This window comes from Globicephala melas, chromosome 2 (assembly GCF_963455315.2).
Source record: "Globicephala melas chromosome 2, mGloMel1.2, whole genome shotgun sequence".
NCBI lineage: Eukaryota > Metazoa > Chordata > Mammalia > Artiodactyla > Delphinidae > Globicephala > Globicephala melas.
This window is the reverse complement of record NC_083315.2, coordinates 117,811,431-117,828,323: the sequence shown is the minus strand read 5'-3', so window position 1 is coordinate 117,828,323 and position 16,893 is coordinate 117,811,431. Positions and strand designations below refer to the sequence as shown.

At 35.8% G+C, this 16,893-nt stretch overlaps 1 protein-coding gene across 1 annotated transcript in view; it reads left to right on the top strand.

Annotated features, from left to right (window-relative positions):
- SEC23A (SEC23 homolog A, COPII coat complex component) overlaps nt 1–16,893 on the top strand; it is a 65,424-nt gene that overhangs the window by 24,698 nt on the left and 23,833 nt on the right. The window contains exons 11-14 of the mRNA XM_030854827.2: nt 2,578–2,658; nt 3,677–3,766; nt 5,423–5,529; nt 15,317–15,470. Coding sequence (XP_030710687.1) covers nt 2,578–2,658; nt 3,677–3,766; nt 5,423–5,529; nt 15,317–15,470 — 432 coding nt within the window. The remainder of the gene's footprint in view (nt 1–2,577; nt 2,659–3,676; nt 3,767–5,422; nt 5,530–15,316; nt 15,471–16,893) is intronic.

Here is a 16,893-nt window from a genome sequence, read left to right as displayed (position 1 = left end):
GCTGCAACCTCATGATAAAACTTGAATGGAGAGGAGTTGCTTCTTATGGATGAGCAAAGAAAGCGGTTTCTTGAAATGGAATCTACTGATGAAGATGCTGTACAGATTGTTGAAATGACAACAAAGGATTTAAAATATTACATAAACTTAGTTGATAAAGCAGTGACAGGGTTTGAGAGGACTGACTCCAATTTTGAAAGAAGTTCAACTGTGGGTAAAACGCTATCAAACAGCATTGCATGCTACAGAGAAACTGTGAAAGGAAGAGTCATTCAATGCAGCAAACTTCATTGTTGTCTTATTTTAAGAAATTGCCACATATATCCAGACAAAACTCTAATTCAAAAAGATACATACACCCCTATGTTCATAGCAGCACTATTCATGATAGCCAAGACATGGAAACAACCCAAATGTCCATCGACAGATGAATGGATAAAGAAGATGTGGTACATATACACAATGGAATACTACTCAACCATAAGAAAGAAAGAAAGAATGCCCTTTGCAGCAACATGGATGCAACTAGAGATTATCATACTAAGTGAAGTAAGTAAGAAAGAGAAAGACAAATACCATATGATATCACTTATATGTGGAATCTAAAATATGACACAAAGGAACCTATCTACAAAACAGAAACAGACTCACTGACATAGAGAACAGACTTGTGGTTGCCAAGGGGCAGGGGGCTGGGGGAGGAATGGAGTGGGAAGTTGGGATTAGGAGATGTAAGCTATTATATATGGAATGGGTAAACAACAAGGTCCTACTGTATAGCACAGAGAGCTGTATTCAATATCCTATGATAAACCATAATGGAAAAGAATATATAAAAAAGAATGTATATATTTGTGTAACTGAATCACTTTGCTGTACAGAAGAAATTAACACAACATTGTAAATCAACTATACTTCAAAAAAAAGAAACAGAAAAAAGAAATAGCCACAGTCACCCCAACCTTCAGCAACCACCATCACCCTGATCAGTCAGCAGCCATCAACATCGAGGCGAGACCCTCCACCAGCAAAAAGTTTATGACTCACTGAAGGCTCAGATGATAGCATTTCTTAGCAATAAAGCATTTAAAAATTAAGCTATGTATATTGTTTTTTAAGACATAATGCTATTGCACACTTAATAGACTACAGTGTAGTATAAATATAACTTTATGTAACATAAAGTTATATAACATAACTTTGTGAGAAATAAAAAAATTGGTTTGATTCTCTTTATTCTCAATAGTTGCTTTATTGTGGTGGTCTGGAACCAAAACCACAATATCTCCAAGGTATGCCTGTATGTTTTTTTTAGTGCTAAATTTGCTTATGTTAGTGCTAGATTCTTTAATTGCAGGAGTTGGTATCTAACTTAAGAGAAACATTTTCTGTTTTATTTGGATAATCAGTAATTGTTTTTGGTAAGTTGTTGATATTATTCAATTCTATCATTCATTTCAAATTTGGGATTCAAGAAACCCAAAGGCTTAGTGTTATTTTTAAGTGTCTTACAAGCACATTGATTTTGAGTTATTAAATATTTCTTGTTAATCTTCTTATTTCATTGAATGCTTGCTATATGTCCAGCATTAAGCTAGGAAATTGTAGAGATCTCAGGGAATATCTAAGACACAGGTATTCTTATAAAGAACTTATTCTTGATAGAAAGACAAGATTAACACATGTGATTGAATGAAACAATAGTAGATTATAAAAGAGCTGTAAAGGTTTAGGGAAGAAAAATGAATGTATGCAGGATACAATTTATCCTAGATGGTTTTACAGTGACTTAGAGTGGTTTTTGAAACATGGCAGAGTTTAACTTGGTTGAGGAGAATGATTTTAGTTGGGAGCCCAGTGTGAAGAGAGGCACAGAGGTGAGAATCAGCATGGTATGTTTGGGAAGACTGCCCAGTGAGAGTGGATGGTTTGTATTGGAATGTAAGTGAAATAGTTTTAATTGTGTGGTTTGGTTGTAGTTTGGAGATGCATGTGTAGGCAGAAGAAGCCCTTATAGGTTAATGAAGAACAGTGTTTGGGGTAAAATTTGTCTTGATAGTGGTATTCAGGATTTGTCAGGAAAAAGAATCTCATGTAAGAAAACTTGAGTTGGGCTTCCAAATTTTTAGATAGAAGATAACATTAGCTTAAATTTGGGGGTTAGTGGAGATTGGAAAGAAACCAGTCTTGGTGACAGATTTTCAATGGGAGTTAAAATAGAAGGTGGTACACCAAAGTGTACTAGAGTCATTCCTTGGTATCTGTAGGGGACTGGTTCCAGGACACCTCCCCCACACCACCACTGCAGATGCTCAAGTCCTCTATAAAATGGTGTAATATTCTTATGTAGCCTACACACATCCTCCCACATACTTTAAATCATCTCTAGATTAGTTATAATACCTAATAAAATGTAAATGCTATGTAAATAGTTGCCTGTGCACAGCAAATTCTAGTTTTGCTTTTTGGAGCTTTCTGAAAAACTTTTTTTCAAGTATTTTCAATCCGAGGTTGGTCGAACCTGCAGCTGTGGAACCCACTGATATGGAGGGCTGACAATATATTCTTATTTTGCAGACCTCAAGGGAAATAAAGATTTCAGGAGCTATTGGACCCTGTGTGTCTCTCAATTCTAAAGGACCCTGTGTGTCTGAAAATGTAAGTCATCTTTATTCTAAAAAGAAAATACAGTTAATTCTCAGGACAGATCCAAGAGAGACCTGGTGTGGCAGTCTATAGCATTCCTTTCAAAATTATTGTGTGGGCTGTTTTACAGTAGAATGTGGCTCAGCTTCCATTGGTATACCTCTGTTTGTTGTTGTTCTTTCCACATACCCCTTTTCCCATTCACCCCTAAATTAAAACTTTTGTACTGTCACCAGTCTTCTATTTTTTATGCCTAAGTTATTCCTTGCCCAGCGTGCCTGAAAAAACAACAACTATGATTTGGAAATTTGGAGACTCCTGAAAGTCAAAATTAATTCTGAAATTTTTTTCGTTAGTAGAATTTCCGTCAAAGTAGCCAGCAGATTTAAGCTTTTAAGCTTCAATTCCTTTCTTTTCTTTTATCACATCTAGTGGACATATAAGGCACTTTGAAATAGTAGAATCATGTAGCTGTGGAGAGGATGATGGGACAAATAACAAAGTGTGCAATCATCTTTACAATGACAGAGTTTAAAAATTAATTTTAAGCAGTTTGCATGGAAAAATTTATATCTAAGAAGTTTTCTTGGGAATTAGACTGCTTAAATTACACAGTTCTGATCCAGAGAACCTATATTCATATATGCGTATGTTATATGTTAAATCACTCTCTCTTTACACAGATTAAATAGTTGGATAGAAGGATAATGTTAGTTGTAATTACTTCATTAAATGGTGTATATTTTTAAAGTCTACAATATGAAGAACTTGTATCAATACTTTTGTAATTTACTTAGCAAGAATTTGAATTAATTATAATTTTATTTGTGTAAAAATTGCTTAAGTTTATTTCATAGTATATTTATATGATCTTAAAAAAATCTTAAACCTCTAACATTTATTGAATTAGTTAGAAACCTGAAATAGATTTTTTCTTACTGATATTTTTTTCCACTTTTTCACCTTAATATATATATAGTAATAAACTATATTCTCTGGTTTTCAAACATACTATGTTTTATTTTTATAGGAGATAGGAACAGGTGGCACTTGTCAATGGAAGATATGTGGACTCAGTCCCACTACAACCTTAGCCATATATTTTGAAGTTGTCAATCAGGTATGACTTTTTATATTTGAATATTGAAATGTATATTTGAAAAAATACTTAATTTAGGCCATGAATATTTCCAGAGCTTATGACCCAAAGATTATTCTGTTTTGGAGTTTTTGTTTGTCATTTTCTGTTTCTCAAGGCTACACTCCTTGGTGAGAGGACATACTATAATAGAGATGTCAGGGAAACCTGCAAATGCCCAACCTTGGGCAACCCAACTTTTAGTATTAGTTTTCTTTTGTTTTTAATAAAAAATTGAAGCATAAATAAAATCTTAAATTCTGTTCTAGTTATGCATTTTTGTAATTAGGTATCTAGTTCCTCCTAGGTGTCTCAAGGTATATAATATTTGAGTCCTCCTACGAGAAAGTTTAATATATCAAAACTTATAGAAAAAGATTGGAAGGTAAAGATGCCAATATTTGGAAAGATTTTTTTCTGCTGCTGCAGGAAAAAGTTATCATATTAAAGAATGATATAATGGATAAATTATTGACTTATATACCAATAGTTATTAGGCATAAAATGAACCACAAAGTATTAGTAGTCAGCCTTCCTAAGACAAGTGCAGGAATTTTTTTTTTACAGTTAAAATTTGTGAAAAATATAGTGGCTCTTATTGACAAACAGTTACAACAACAACAAAGCAAGAATGTTGTCAAAGGGCATGAAGAAAGTTTCCCTATTGACCACCCCACTTTTTCTTTCTGAGGATCATTATCATATATTACTATTGGTCTCTTCTCATTAATGATTTTCTGTTAGTCATCTGTTCATCATGTGATTATCTTCCTCAAAGTTGTGTTTTCATCTTATGTACCTAGGGGAGGAGAACTTAGCTCAATTTCTTTTTCTTTTTTTTAATTGAATTGTAGTTTATTTACAATGTTGTGTTAGTTTCAGGTGTGCAACAAAGTGATTCAGTTATACATGTATATTTTTCTATTCTTTTTTCAGATTCTTTTCCCTTATAGGTTATTATAAAATATTGAGTATAGTTCCCTGTGCTATACAGTAGGTCCTTGTTGGTTATCTGTTTTATATATAGTAGTGTGTATCTGTTAATCCCAAAGTCCTAATTTATCCCCTGCCCTTTCCCCTTTGGTAACCATAAGTTTGTTTTCTATGTCTGTGGGTCTATTTCTGTTTTGTATATAAGTTCATTTGTATCATTGTTTTTTTAGATTCCACATATAAACCATGTCATATGATATATGTCTTTCTCTGTCTGGCTTACTTCACTTAGTGTGATTATCTAGGTCCATCCATGTTGCTGCAGAAGACATTATTTCATTATTTTTTATGTTAGCTCAATGTCTTTTTATCCAGTTACTATTAGGCAAAATTGCCTCACTTATGCCTTTTCTTATCTGTTAATTTCTTTACACTTCTCCCTTCATTTTGTTTTTTCATGTTTCTCTGAATTATATATTACTTGAAATTGATTTCCTAGCTTGACTCACTCCATAATTTTTCTCCTCTCCCAAATCCGTTTCTTTTTCACGTGGCAAATCACCACTGTTTTGTATGCACTGGAAATAAGCATCCTTCTGATAGATTTTAGAATGAATTTTGTTAGTGCTAGGATATGCAGTCCATGACTATATAACAACAATGTAATAGATCTTGCTTAGATTCTACTCTTTTATATTTATACAGCATAATGCTCCAATTCCTCAAGGAGGACGTGGTGCAATCCAGTTTGTGACTCAGTATCAGCATTCAAGTGGGCAGAGACGTATCCGAGTGACCACCATTGCTAGGAAGTAAGTTGTATTTGTTAGAGATTTGATTTACATATCAAAACTATTCTGGATCATGCTCCCAAACTGGCTTCCTATTTTGAGTGACGTTTTGGAATGAAGTTAGTCTGGAAAGGATTCTTAGATGAGGTGAGTCTAGAATTGAACAGGCTTTTGGTCTTTTTCTGTTTGTTTTGGATTTGATTGTCTGGGTAGGAAAAGTGTTGGTCAGTATAAACTTAACCTGATTTAGGCATAGCCTAGAAAATGGACACTGAAGGCATCGTAACTCTCATTTTATTGAACTGTATTTAAACTCTAGCTTCATTTCTGAAAACCATGAGACTATTCTGGTGAGTGACGGACATGGCCTAATGAAACAGTGTTGTGTTGGATGGTCTGTTACTTAGCAGAGGGTAGTATGTAGAGAGATTTATTGTCCTGCTGTAACTTTGCTTTGACTTAAAATCCTAGATGAATGTTAAGGGAATACATTATTCCTTTGAAGAAAAAGTGCCCCCTGAGCTTTTCTTTACATCTGTTCATTTGCACATCATGAACTTGGAAGTATTGATTCTTGGCAAACATGTCAATTTATTTATGGCCCCTCAGCACACACCCCCAACCCCATATGCACGTATAACTTAACTTGGAATTCAAAATATTTACTTAAGGAAACAACTGGACATAACAATTTGAGGGATATTTTATAGAGCCACTGGCTTAGACTCTTCAAAAATGTCTTAGAAGGCAAAGAAAGTGTTAGTAACCAGTTAAGATTAAAGGAGACTAAAGAGAATTACATCTAAAGCCAATATATGATCCTGGATAAAATCCCGTCAGGAAAATTTTTGCTATAGAGGACCTTGTTGAGACAACTGGGGAAATTTGAATATGGTCTACATATAGGATAATAGTATTTTATCAATGTTTAATTTCATTAATTTAGTAATTCATTGGGGCTATATAAGAGAACTTTTTTGTTCTTAGGATACACACTGAAGAATTTAGGGGAAAGGGTGATGTATCTGTAACTTACTCTCAAAAAGTTTGGCAAAAGAAACAGTGTGTGTGTATGAAGGAAAAGAGATCGATAAAGCAGAATGTTACAGTGCTGACAATTGATAAATCTAGGTGATGGATATATAGATTATTCTACTTATAGCTTTATGTTTGAAATATTCTTAAAATGAAAAGTTCTAAAAAGAGTTAAGTTAATCATTCAAGAGAAAGGGAACTTTTGTCATGAGAAATTTTTCATGGGTTTATATATTTTCAGTTTCTTACACAGAATTTATGAGGCTATTTGTAGAGAGATACTATGTGTGTTATGGTGCCATTTATATCATTGTGTCTCACCAAAGCACCCACTCTTTCAAATTAACTTATCCTGACCATTTTCAATAATCAAGGATTATTTTTTTCTTTATTAATTAGAAATATGACTTTAGGGGCCTAGGCAAGTGCATTTGTTAAGTGAATAAGCCATATGAAAATAAAGGACTCAAGTTCCTGAGATACAGTCAAAAGTTATCCTAGGGCTTCCCTGGTGGCGCAGTGGTTGAGAGTCCGCCTGCCGATGCAGGGGACACGGGTTCGTGCCCCGGTCTGGGAAGATCCCACATGCTGTGGAGCGGCTGGGCCTGTGAGCCATGGCCGCTGAGCCTGTGCGTCCGGAGCCTGTGCTCTGCAACGGGAGAGGCCACAACAGTGAGAGGCCCGTATACCACAATAAATAAATAAATAAATAAATAAAAATAAAAAAAAGTTATCCTATATTTATAGAGAAAATAACTTTGATCTGGAAAGTTTGGTTTGAAACTAGTTGTAAGAATCACAGTGAAGAGGTACTGAAAATACAAAAGACAGATTTTACAATGTGAACAAACCCTTTAAACTTTAAGAGCAAAATTTTAAATTTATGGCTAAAGAACTTTTAAGTAGTAAATTTTTATGTGCTTATTTGCTAATTTATTTTCACTACTGAACCATTATATTGATATTTTCAGAAGAAAAATGTCACCTGTATGTTTCAGTTTGAAGCAAGTGAACACCATGGTCATACAAGTTGGGAAAATACCAATTTAAAACAATTTTGTTTTGGGGAATTCCCTGGTGGTCCAGTGGTTAGGCCTCAGCACTTTCACTGCCATGGGCCCGGGTTCAATCCCTGGTTGGGGAACTAAGATCCCAAAAGCCGTGCAGCGTGACCAAAATAAACAAACAAAACCCAGCTTTATTTTTAGCTCTGTGATATTTTTAAATTAAAAAATAGGGACTTCCCTGGTGGTCCAGTGATAAAGAATCTGCCTTCCAATGCAGGGGACGCAGGTTCAATCCCTGGTTAGGGAACTAAGGTCCCACATGCCTCTGGGCAACTAAGCCCACGTGCCACAACTACTGAGCTCGTGCGCCTCAATTAGAGAGCCCGTGTGCTGCAAACTACAGAGCCCACGTGCTCTGAAGCCTGCACGCCACAACTAGAGAGAGAAAACCCGTACGGCACAACTAGAGAGAAGCCCGTGCACCACAATGAACAGCCTGTGTGCGGCAACGGAAGATGCTGCATGCCTCAACGAAGAGCCCATGTGCCACACCTAAGACCCGATGCAGCCAAAAAAAATTGAAAAAAATAAAAAGATAAACTAAACTATTAGTATAATCACTAAGTGTTCAAATTGCACTAAAAATAACTTTTGAAACTACCAGCTTTTGGGACTTCCATGGTGGTCCAGTGGTTAAGAATCCACCTTCCAATGCAGGGGATGCTAGTTCAACCCCTGGTCGGGGAACCAAGATCCCACATGCTGTGGGGCAACTAAGCTCATGCACTGCAACTACTGAGCTCGCATGCCTCAACTAGAGAGCCCGCATGTGCAAACTACAGAGCCTATGTGTTCTGGAGCCCATGTGCCACAACTAGAGAAGCCTGCGTGCCGCAATGCAGACCCAGTGCAGCCAAAAAAAAAAAAAAATATATATATATATATAGTGCTTTGCATGGTGTATCTTTTAAAAAAATAATTAGCAGCTTTTATTCCTTTATTTATTCTCATTCTTTTCTGCCTCTTGGTATTTCGTTAGACTGAGATAATTCGTGGGTATCAGTCAGCTGGAAAATATTTTAAAATTTTTCGTCTATTTGAAAAAAATTAAAAATAGAGGAAGAAAGGAGAAGAATTTTGAACGTTGCTGCCAGGATTTTCTTGGGATCACGTCTTACATCTTTGAGTCATGTAAAAGGGGTTCAGCTTTTCACAAAGTCTGTAACTATTGCCAGAATTGCTTAAAGTGAGGTACTTCAGAACTAAGATCAGCTGAAGTATTACAAAACTCTGTGAAATGTTAAACAAACAAACAAAAGTTATTGCTGGGTCTACCCAGGATCAGTTTGGATTAGATTTATAGAACATGTAAATTTAATAAATTACTGTTATTTCATACGTAATTTCAAATTTATCCCTTAGACTAAAATTTTTATTCATTAATTTTTGATTGGTTTTAGTGTGTTAATGTGGAGAGAAAAGAATACATAATAATTTTAATTATGGGCGGAAGAGTAAGACATGGAGATCACCTTCCTCCCCACAGATGCATCAGAAATACATCTACACGGGGAACAACTCCTACAGAACATGTACTGAACGCTGGCAGAAGACCTCTGATGTCCCAAAAGATGAAAGGCTCTTTGTGCTGCAGCCGGGAGTCAGTGCTGTGCCTCTGAGGTGGGAGAGCCAACTTCAGAACACTGGTCCACAAGAGACCTCCCAGCTCCACGTAATATCAAACGGCGAAAATCTCCCAGAGATCTCCATCTCAACACCAACACCCAGCTTCACTCAACGACCAGCAAGCTACGGTGGTGGACACCCTATGCCAAACAACTAGCAAGACAGGAACACAACCCCACCCATTAGCAGAGAGGCGGTCTAAAGTCACAGACACCCCAAAACACACCACCAGACGTGGACCTGCCCACCAAAAAGACAAGATCCAGCCTTATCCACCAGAACACAGGCACTAGTCCCCTCCACCAGGAAGCCTACACAACCCACTGAAACAACTTTAGCCACTGGGAACAGACACCAAAAACAATGGGAACTATGAACGTGCAGCTTGCAAAAAGGAGACCCCAAACACAGTAAGATAAGCAAAATGAGAAGACAGAAAAACACACAGCAGATGAAGGAGCAAGATAAAAACCTACCAGACCTAACAAATGAAGAGGAAATAGGCAGTCTACCTGAAAAAGAATTCAGAATAATGATAGTAAACATGATCCAAAATCTTGGAAATAGAATAGAGAAAATGCAAGAAACATTTAACAAGGACCTAGAAGAGCTAAAGATGAAACAAGCAATGATGAACAATACAATAAATGAAATTAAAAATACTCTAGAAGGGATCAATAGCAGAATAACTGAGGCAGAAGAACAGATAAGTGACCTGGAAGATAAAATAGTGGAAATAACTACTGCAGAGCAGAATAAAGAATAAAGAATGAAAAGAACTGAGGACAGTCTCAGAGACCTCTGGGACAACATTAAATGCACCAACATTCGAATTATCAGGGTTCCAGAAGAAGAAGAGAAAAAGAAAGGGACTGAGAAAATATTTGAAGAGATTATAGTTGAAAACTTCCCTAATATGGGAAACGAACTAGTTAATCAAGTCCAGGAAGCACAGAGAGTCCCATACAGGATAAATCCAAGGAGAAACACGCCAAGACACATATTAATCAAACGGTCAAAAATTGAATACAAAGAAAACATATTAAAAGCAGCAACGGAAAAACAACAAATAACACACAAGGGAATCCCCATAAGGTTAACAGCTGATCTTTCAGCAGAAACCCTGCAAGCCAGAAGGGACTCGCAGGACATATTTAAAGTGATGAAGGAGAAAAACCTGCAACCAAGATTACTCTACCCAGCAAGGATCTCATTCGGATTTGATGGAGAAATTAAAACTTTTACAGACAAGCAAAAGCTGAGAGAGTTCAGCACCACCAAACCAGCTTTACAACAAATGCTAAAGGAACTTCTTTCGGCAAGAAACACAAGAGAAGGAAAAGACCTACAATAACAAACCCAAAACAATTAAGAAAATGGGAATAGAAACATACATATCAATAATTACCCTAAATGTAAATGGACTAAATGCTCCCACCAAAAGACACAGATTGGTTGAATGGATACAAAAGCAAGACCCACATATTTGCTGTCTACAAGAGACCTTTTCAGACCTAGAGACACATACAGACTGAAAGTGAGGGGATGGAAAAAGATATTCCATGCAAATGGAAACCAAAAGAAAGCTGGAGTAGCAATTCTCCTATCAGACAAAATAGACTTTAAAATAAAGACTATTAGAAGAGACAAAGAAGGACACTACATAATGATCAAGGGATCGATCCAAGAAGAAGATATAACAATTGTAAATATTTATGCACTCAACATAGGAGCACCTCAATACATAAGGCAAATACTAACAGCCATAAAAGGGGAAATCGACAGTAACACAGTCATAGTAGGGGACTTTAACACCCCACTTTCACTAATGGACAGATCATACAATATGAAAATAAATAAGGAAACACAAGCTTTAAATGATACATTAAACCAGATGGACTTAATTGATATTTATAGGACATTACATCCAAAAACAACAGAATACACATTTTTCTCAAGTGCTCATGGAACATTCTCCAGGATAGATCATATCTTGGGTCACAAATCAAGCCTTGGTAAATTTAAGAAAATTGAGATTGTATCAAGTATCTTTTCCGACCACAACGCTATGAGACTAGATATTAATTACAGGAAAAGATCTGTAAAAAATACAAACACATGGAGGCTAAACAATACACTACTTAATAACGAACTGATCACTGAAGAAATCAAAGAGGAAATCAAAAAATACCTAGAAACAAATGACAATGGAGACACGACGACCCAAAACCTATGGGATGCAGCAAAAGCAGTTCTAAGAGGGAACTTTATAGCAATACAATCCTACCTTAAGAAATAGGAAACATCTCAAATAAACAACCTAACCTTGCACCTAAAGCAATTAGAGAAAGAAGAACCAAAAAAACCCAAAGTTAGCAGAAGGAAAGGAATCATAAAAATCAGATCAGAAATAAATGAAAAAGAAATGAAGGAAACGATAGTAAAGATCAATAAAACTAAAAGCTGGTTCTTTGAGAAGATAAACAAAATTGATAAACCATTAGGCAGACTCATCAAGAAAAAAAGGGAGAAGACTCAAATCAATAGAATTAGAAATGAAAAAGGAAGAGTAACAACTGACACTGCCGAAATACAAAAGATCATGAGAGATTACTACAAGCAACTCTATGCCAATAATATGGACAATCTGGAAGAAATGGACAAATTCTAAGAAATGCACAACCTGCCAAGACTGAATCAGGAAGAAATAGAAAATATGAACAGACCAATCACAAGCACTGAAATTGAAACTGTGATTAAAACTCTTCCAACAAACAAAAGCCCAGGACCAGATGGCTTCACAGGGGAATTCTATCAAACATTTAGAGAAGAGCTAACACCTCTCCTTCTCAAACTCTTCCAAAATATAGCAGAGGGAGGAACACTCCCAAACTCATTCTACGAGGCCACCATCACCCTGATACCAAAACCAGACAAGGATGTCACAAAGAAAGAAAACTACAGGACAATATCACTGATGAACATAGATGCAAAAATCCTCAACAAAATACTAGCAAACAGAATCCAACAGCACATTAAAAGGATCATACACCATGATCAAGTGGGGTTTATGCCAGGAATGCAAGGATTCTTCAATATACGCAAATCAATCAACGTGATACACCATATTAATAAATTGAAGGAGAAAAACCATATGGTCATCTCAATAGATGGAGAGAAAGCTTTTGACAAAATTCAACACCCATTTATGATAAAAACCCTGCAGAAAGTAGGCATAGAGAGAACTTTCCTCAACATAATAAAGGCCATATATGACAAAGCCACAGCAAACATCATCCTCAATGGTGAAAAACTGAAAGCATTTCCACTATGATCAGGAACAAGACAAGGTTGCCCACTCTCACCACTCTTATTCAACATAGTTTTGGAAGTTTTAGCCACAGCAATCAGAGGAGAAAAGGAAATAAAAGGAATCCAAATTGGAAAAGAAGAAATAAAGCTGCCTCTGTTTGCAGATGACATGATACTATAGATAGAGAATCCTAAACATGCTACCAGAAAACTACTAGAGCTAATCAATGAATTTGGTAAAGTAGCAGGATACAAAATTAATGCACAGAAATCTCTGGCATTCCTATACACTAACGATGAAAAATCTGAAAGTGAAATCAAGAAAACATTCCCATTTACCATTGCAACAAAAACAATAAAATATCTAGGAATAAACCTACCTAAGGAGACAAAAGACCTGTATGCAGAAAATTATAAGACACTGATGAAAGAAATTAAAGATGATACAAATAGATGGAGAGATATACCATGTTCTTGGATTGGAAGAAACAACATTGTGAAAATGACTCTACTACCCAAAGCAATCTACAGATTCAATGCAATCCCTATCAAACTACCACTGACATTTTTCACAGAACTAGAACAAAAAATTTCACAATTTGTATGGAAACGCAAAAGATCCTGAATAGCCAAAGCAATCTTGAGAACGAAAAACGGAGCTGGAGGAATCAGGCTGCGTGACTTTAGACTATACTACAAAGGTACAGTAATCGAGACAGTGTGGTAATGGCACAAAAACAGAAAGATAGATCAATGGAACAGGATAGAAAGCCCAGAGATAAACCCACGCACATATGGTCACCTTATCTTTGATAAGGGAGGCAGGAATGTACAGTGGAGAAAGGACAGCCTCTTCAATAAGTGGTGCTGGGAAAACTGGACAGCTACATGTAAAAGTTTGAGATTAGAACACTCCCTAACACCATACACAAAAATAAGCTCAAAATGCATTAAAGACCTAAATGTAAGGCCAGAAACTATCAAACTCTTAGAGGAAAACATAGGCAGAACATCTATGACATAAATCACAGCAAGATCCTTTTCGACCCATCTCCTAGAGAAATGGAAATAAAAGCAAAAATAAACAAATGGGACCTAATGAAGCTTAAAAGCTTTTGCACACCAAAGGAAACCATAAACAAGACCAAAAGACAACCCTCAGAATGGGAGAAAATATTTGCAAATGAAGCAACTGACAAAGGAATAATCTCCAAAATTTACAAGCAGCTCATGCAGCTCAATAACAAAAAAACAAACAACCCAATCCAAAAATGGGCAGAAGACCTAAATAGACATTTCTCCAAAGAAGATATACAGACTGCCAACAAACACATGAAAGAATGCTCAACATCATTAATCATTAGAGAAATGCAAATCAAAACTACAATGAGCTATCATCTCATACTGGTCAGAATGGCCATCATCAAAAAATGTAGAAACAATAAATGCTGGAGAGGGTGTGGAGAAAAGGGAACACTCTTGCACTGCTGGTGGGAATGTGAATTGGTACAGCCACTATGGAGAACAGTATGGAGGTTCCTTCAAAAACTACAAATAGAACTACCATATGACCCAGCAATCCCACTACTGGGCATATAACCTGAGAAAACCATAATGCAAAAAGGATCATGTACCAAAATGTTCATTGCAGCTCTATTTACAGTTGCCAGGAGATGGAAACAACCTAATTGTCCATCATCAGATGAATGGATAAAGAAGATGTGGCACATATATACAATGGAATATTACTCAGCCATAAAAAGAAACGAAATGGAGTTATTTGTAGTGAGGTGGATGGACCTAGAGTCTGTCATACACAGTGAAGTAAGTCAGAAAGAGAAAGAAAAATATCGTATGCTAACACATGTATGTGGAATCTAAAAAAAAAAAATGTCATGAAGAACCTAGAGTAAGACAGGAATAAAGACACAGACCTACTAGAGAATGGACTTGAGGATGTGGGGAGGGGGAAGGGTAAGCTGTGACAAAGTGAGAGAGTGGCATGGACATATATACACTACCAAACTTAAAATAGATAGCTAGTGGGAACCAGCTGCATAGCACAGGGAGATCAGCTCGGTGCTTTGTGACCACCTAGAGGGGTGGGATAGGGAGGGTGGAAGGTAGGGAGACACAAGAGGGAAGAGATATGGGGATATATGTATATGTATAACTGATTCACTTTGTTATAAAGCAGAAACTAACACACCATTGTAAAGCAATTATACTCCAATGAAGATGTAAAAATAATAATATTAATTATTTAATTTTTATCACTAATAATTGAACTAAAGACCAATGAGAAAATATTCTGATAGTTTATTCATTTTCCAGTTTAGTAAATGACAATTACTTAGTCTGGGAGAAAACTTTATTTTTCTATTTCCATATTTTTGCTTTTATAAAATTGAAGAAGTGAATTTTTAAAGTCTGATATACCAACTTGTATATCTATGTGCATATGCACACACATTTTTACATGTAAAAATCTTAATGTTTTAATGAATATGTTTGGAAATCGACCTTTACAGTTATTTTAGAGAATTTTATTAGGTTTGGATATATTTTTCTGAAAAACAGTGAGTACTATACTGAAACTACTACTAGTGATTTTTTTTTAAAGCTAATTTTTCTAGGTAATGTTGGAATTTTGAAATATTGAAGTAATTTTCTGTATGTTTTAAATTTAAATCTGTGTGACAGCCAACTATGATATCATGAATATAATAATTTAGCAGCACTTCTTGCTTTCTTCTTCTTGTCTTTAGCTGGGCAGATGCTCAAACTCAAATCCAAAACATTGCTGCATCTTTTGACCAGGAGGCAGCTGCCATTCTTATGGCTCGACTGGCAATATATAGAGCAGAAACAGAAGAAGGTCCAGATGTGCTTAGATGGCTAGACAGACAGCTCATTCGACTGGTAAGAAGTAAACATCATACTGTTCTAAATCTGTACGCATTTATTTGTAGTCAATTATTTTCTTTCATGGTACTTGACAGTGTAACTGAAAGTCTGTATGAGGGACTCCTAATAAAATTGCTGAGAAAGGCATATTAATGAATAGCAGAGTTAATTTATCTCTTCCAGTAAATGAAAATGCCTTTTTTCCTTAAAATAAAAGAGTGACAATTATGTAACCTATTATTGTTATTATTTTGGGGGGCTGATATGAAATTAATTCCCAATTTAATCCTAAATTACTATATCTGTTTTTACTCCTTTTTTGCATATTTTCCTTCATTGCTGTGGTTTAAATTTTCTATTTTCATTTTAATGGAAATTTTAAGAGAAATTAATTAGGGTATAAAAATTATACACATTAACATATAAAAATATAGGCAAGTCTTTTTTATCTAGATCTAGATTACCAAAGTGTATGATAATAAAGTTATTGATACTGATGATTTACTTGAGCTTTTAACATGTCAGGAGCCCATTACTTTCACTATGACCTAGAATGCTTAGTTCTGTTCTTTCTTTTTTTTTTTTTTAAATATTTATTTATTTGGTTGCACCAGGTCTTAGTTGCAGCACGCGGGCTTCTTAGTTGTGGCATGCATGTGGGATCTCATTTCCTGACCAGGGATTGAACCCAGGCCCCCTGCATTGGGAGCTCAGAGTCTTATGCACTGTGCCACCAGGGAAGTCCCAAGTTCTGTTCTTAATGCTTCATTTTCACTCAGCAAATTCTGGCCTATAATTTCCTTGAAAGTACCTCTTCAGTTCACCCTTCAGCTCAAACAGCCTGTTGAGAACTCTCTCTGTTAAGCTATCAAATTTCTGTTTGTAGCAGGAGGTTTTTGTGCCCTTTGTCTAGATTTTCACACAGTTTTTAAAACATTATCGAGGGAACTAGTCTTTGTTTAATAAAGTTAGTCATTTTTTGTAGCATCATCCAGAGCTTTTATTCTTTCATTTCTGAGGGTGTTTTTACACTAGCACCTCTTTGTGAATAAAGCAGTCTTATGACGACATCAGCCTGTCTTTTTTTAACAAATAGGCATAAAATCTCTCTTGGAGTCAACCACTGATTGGACACCGTCAGTACAAATGTCAACATAGTTCCTCCAAGGTGGACTTTTGTTTCCATATAAGAGGATCAAAACATTAAATATATTTTTGACCTTTGCTTATTTAGGGCAGCAGAAAAGTTCTCTTGAATTTCACTATTATTTAGCAACTTGACATGACATTGGTGAAATCCGTTGACTCATCAACCTGAATAGAGAAGCTGTTATTTTTCAGCTAATTTACACAAAACTCTTCAGCATCATGTAACATGTCATGAATGCATCCACTTGTTATATTGTTTTAAGATGGAACCTTTTCAGTTTCTCAGACT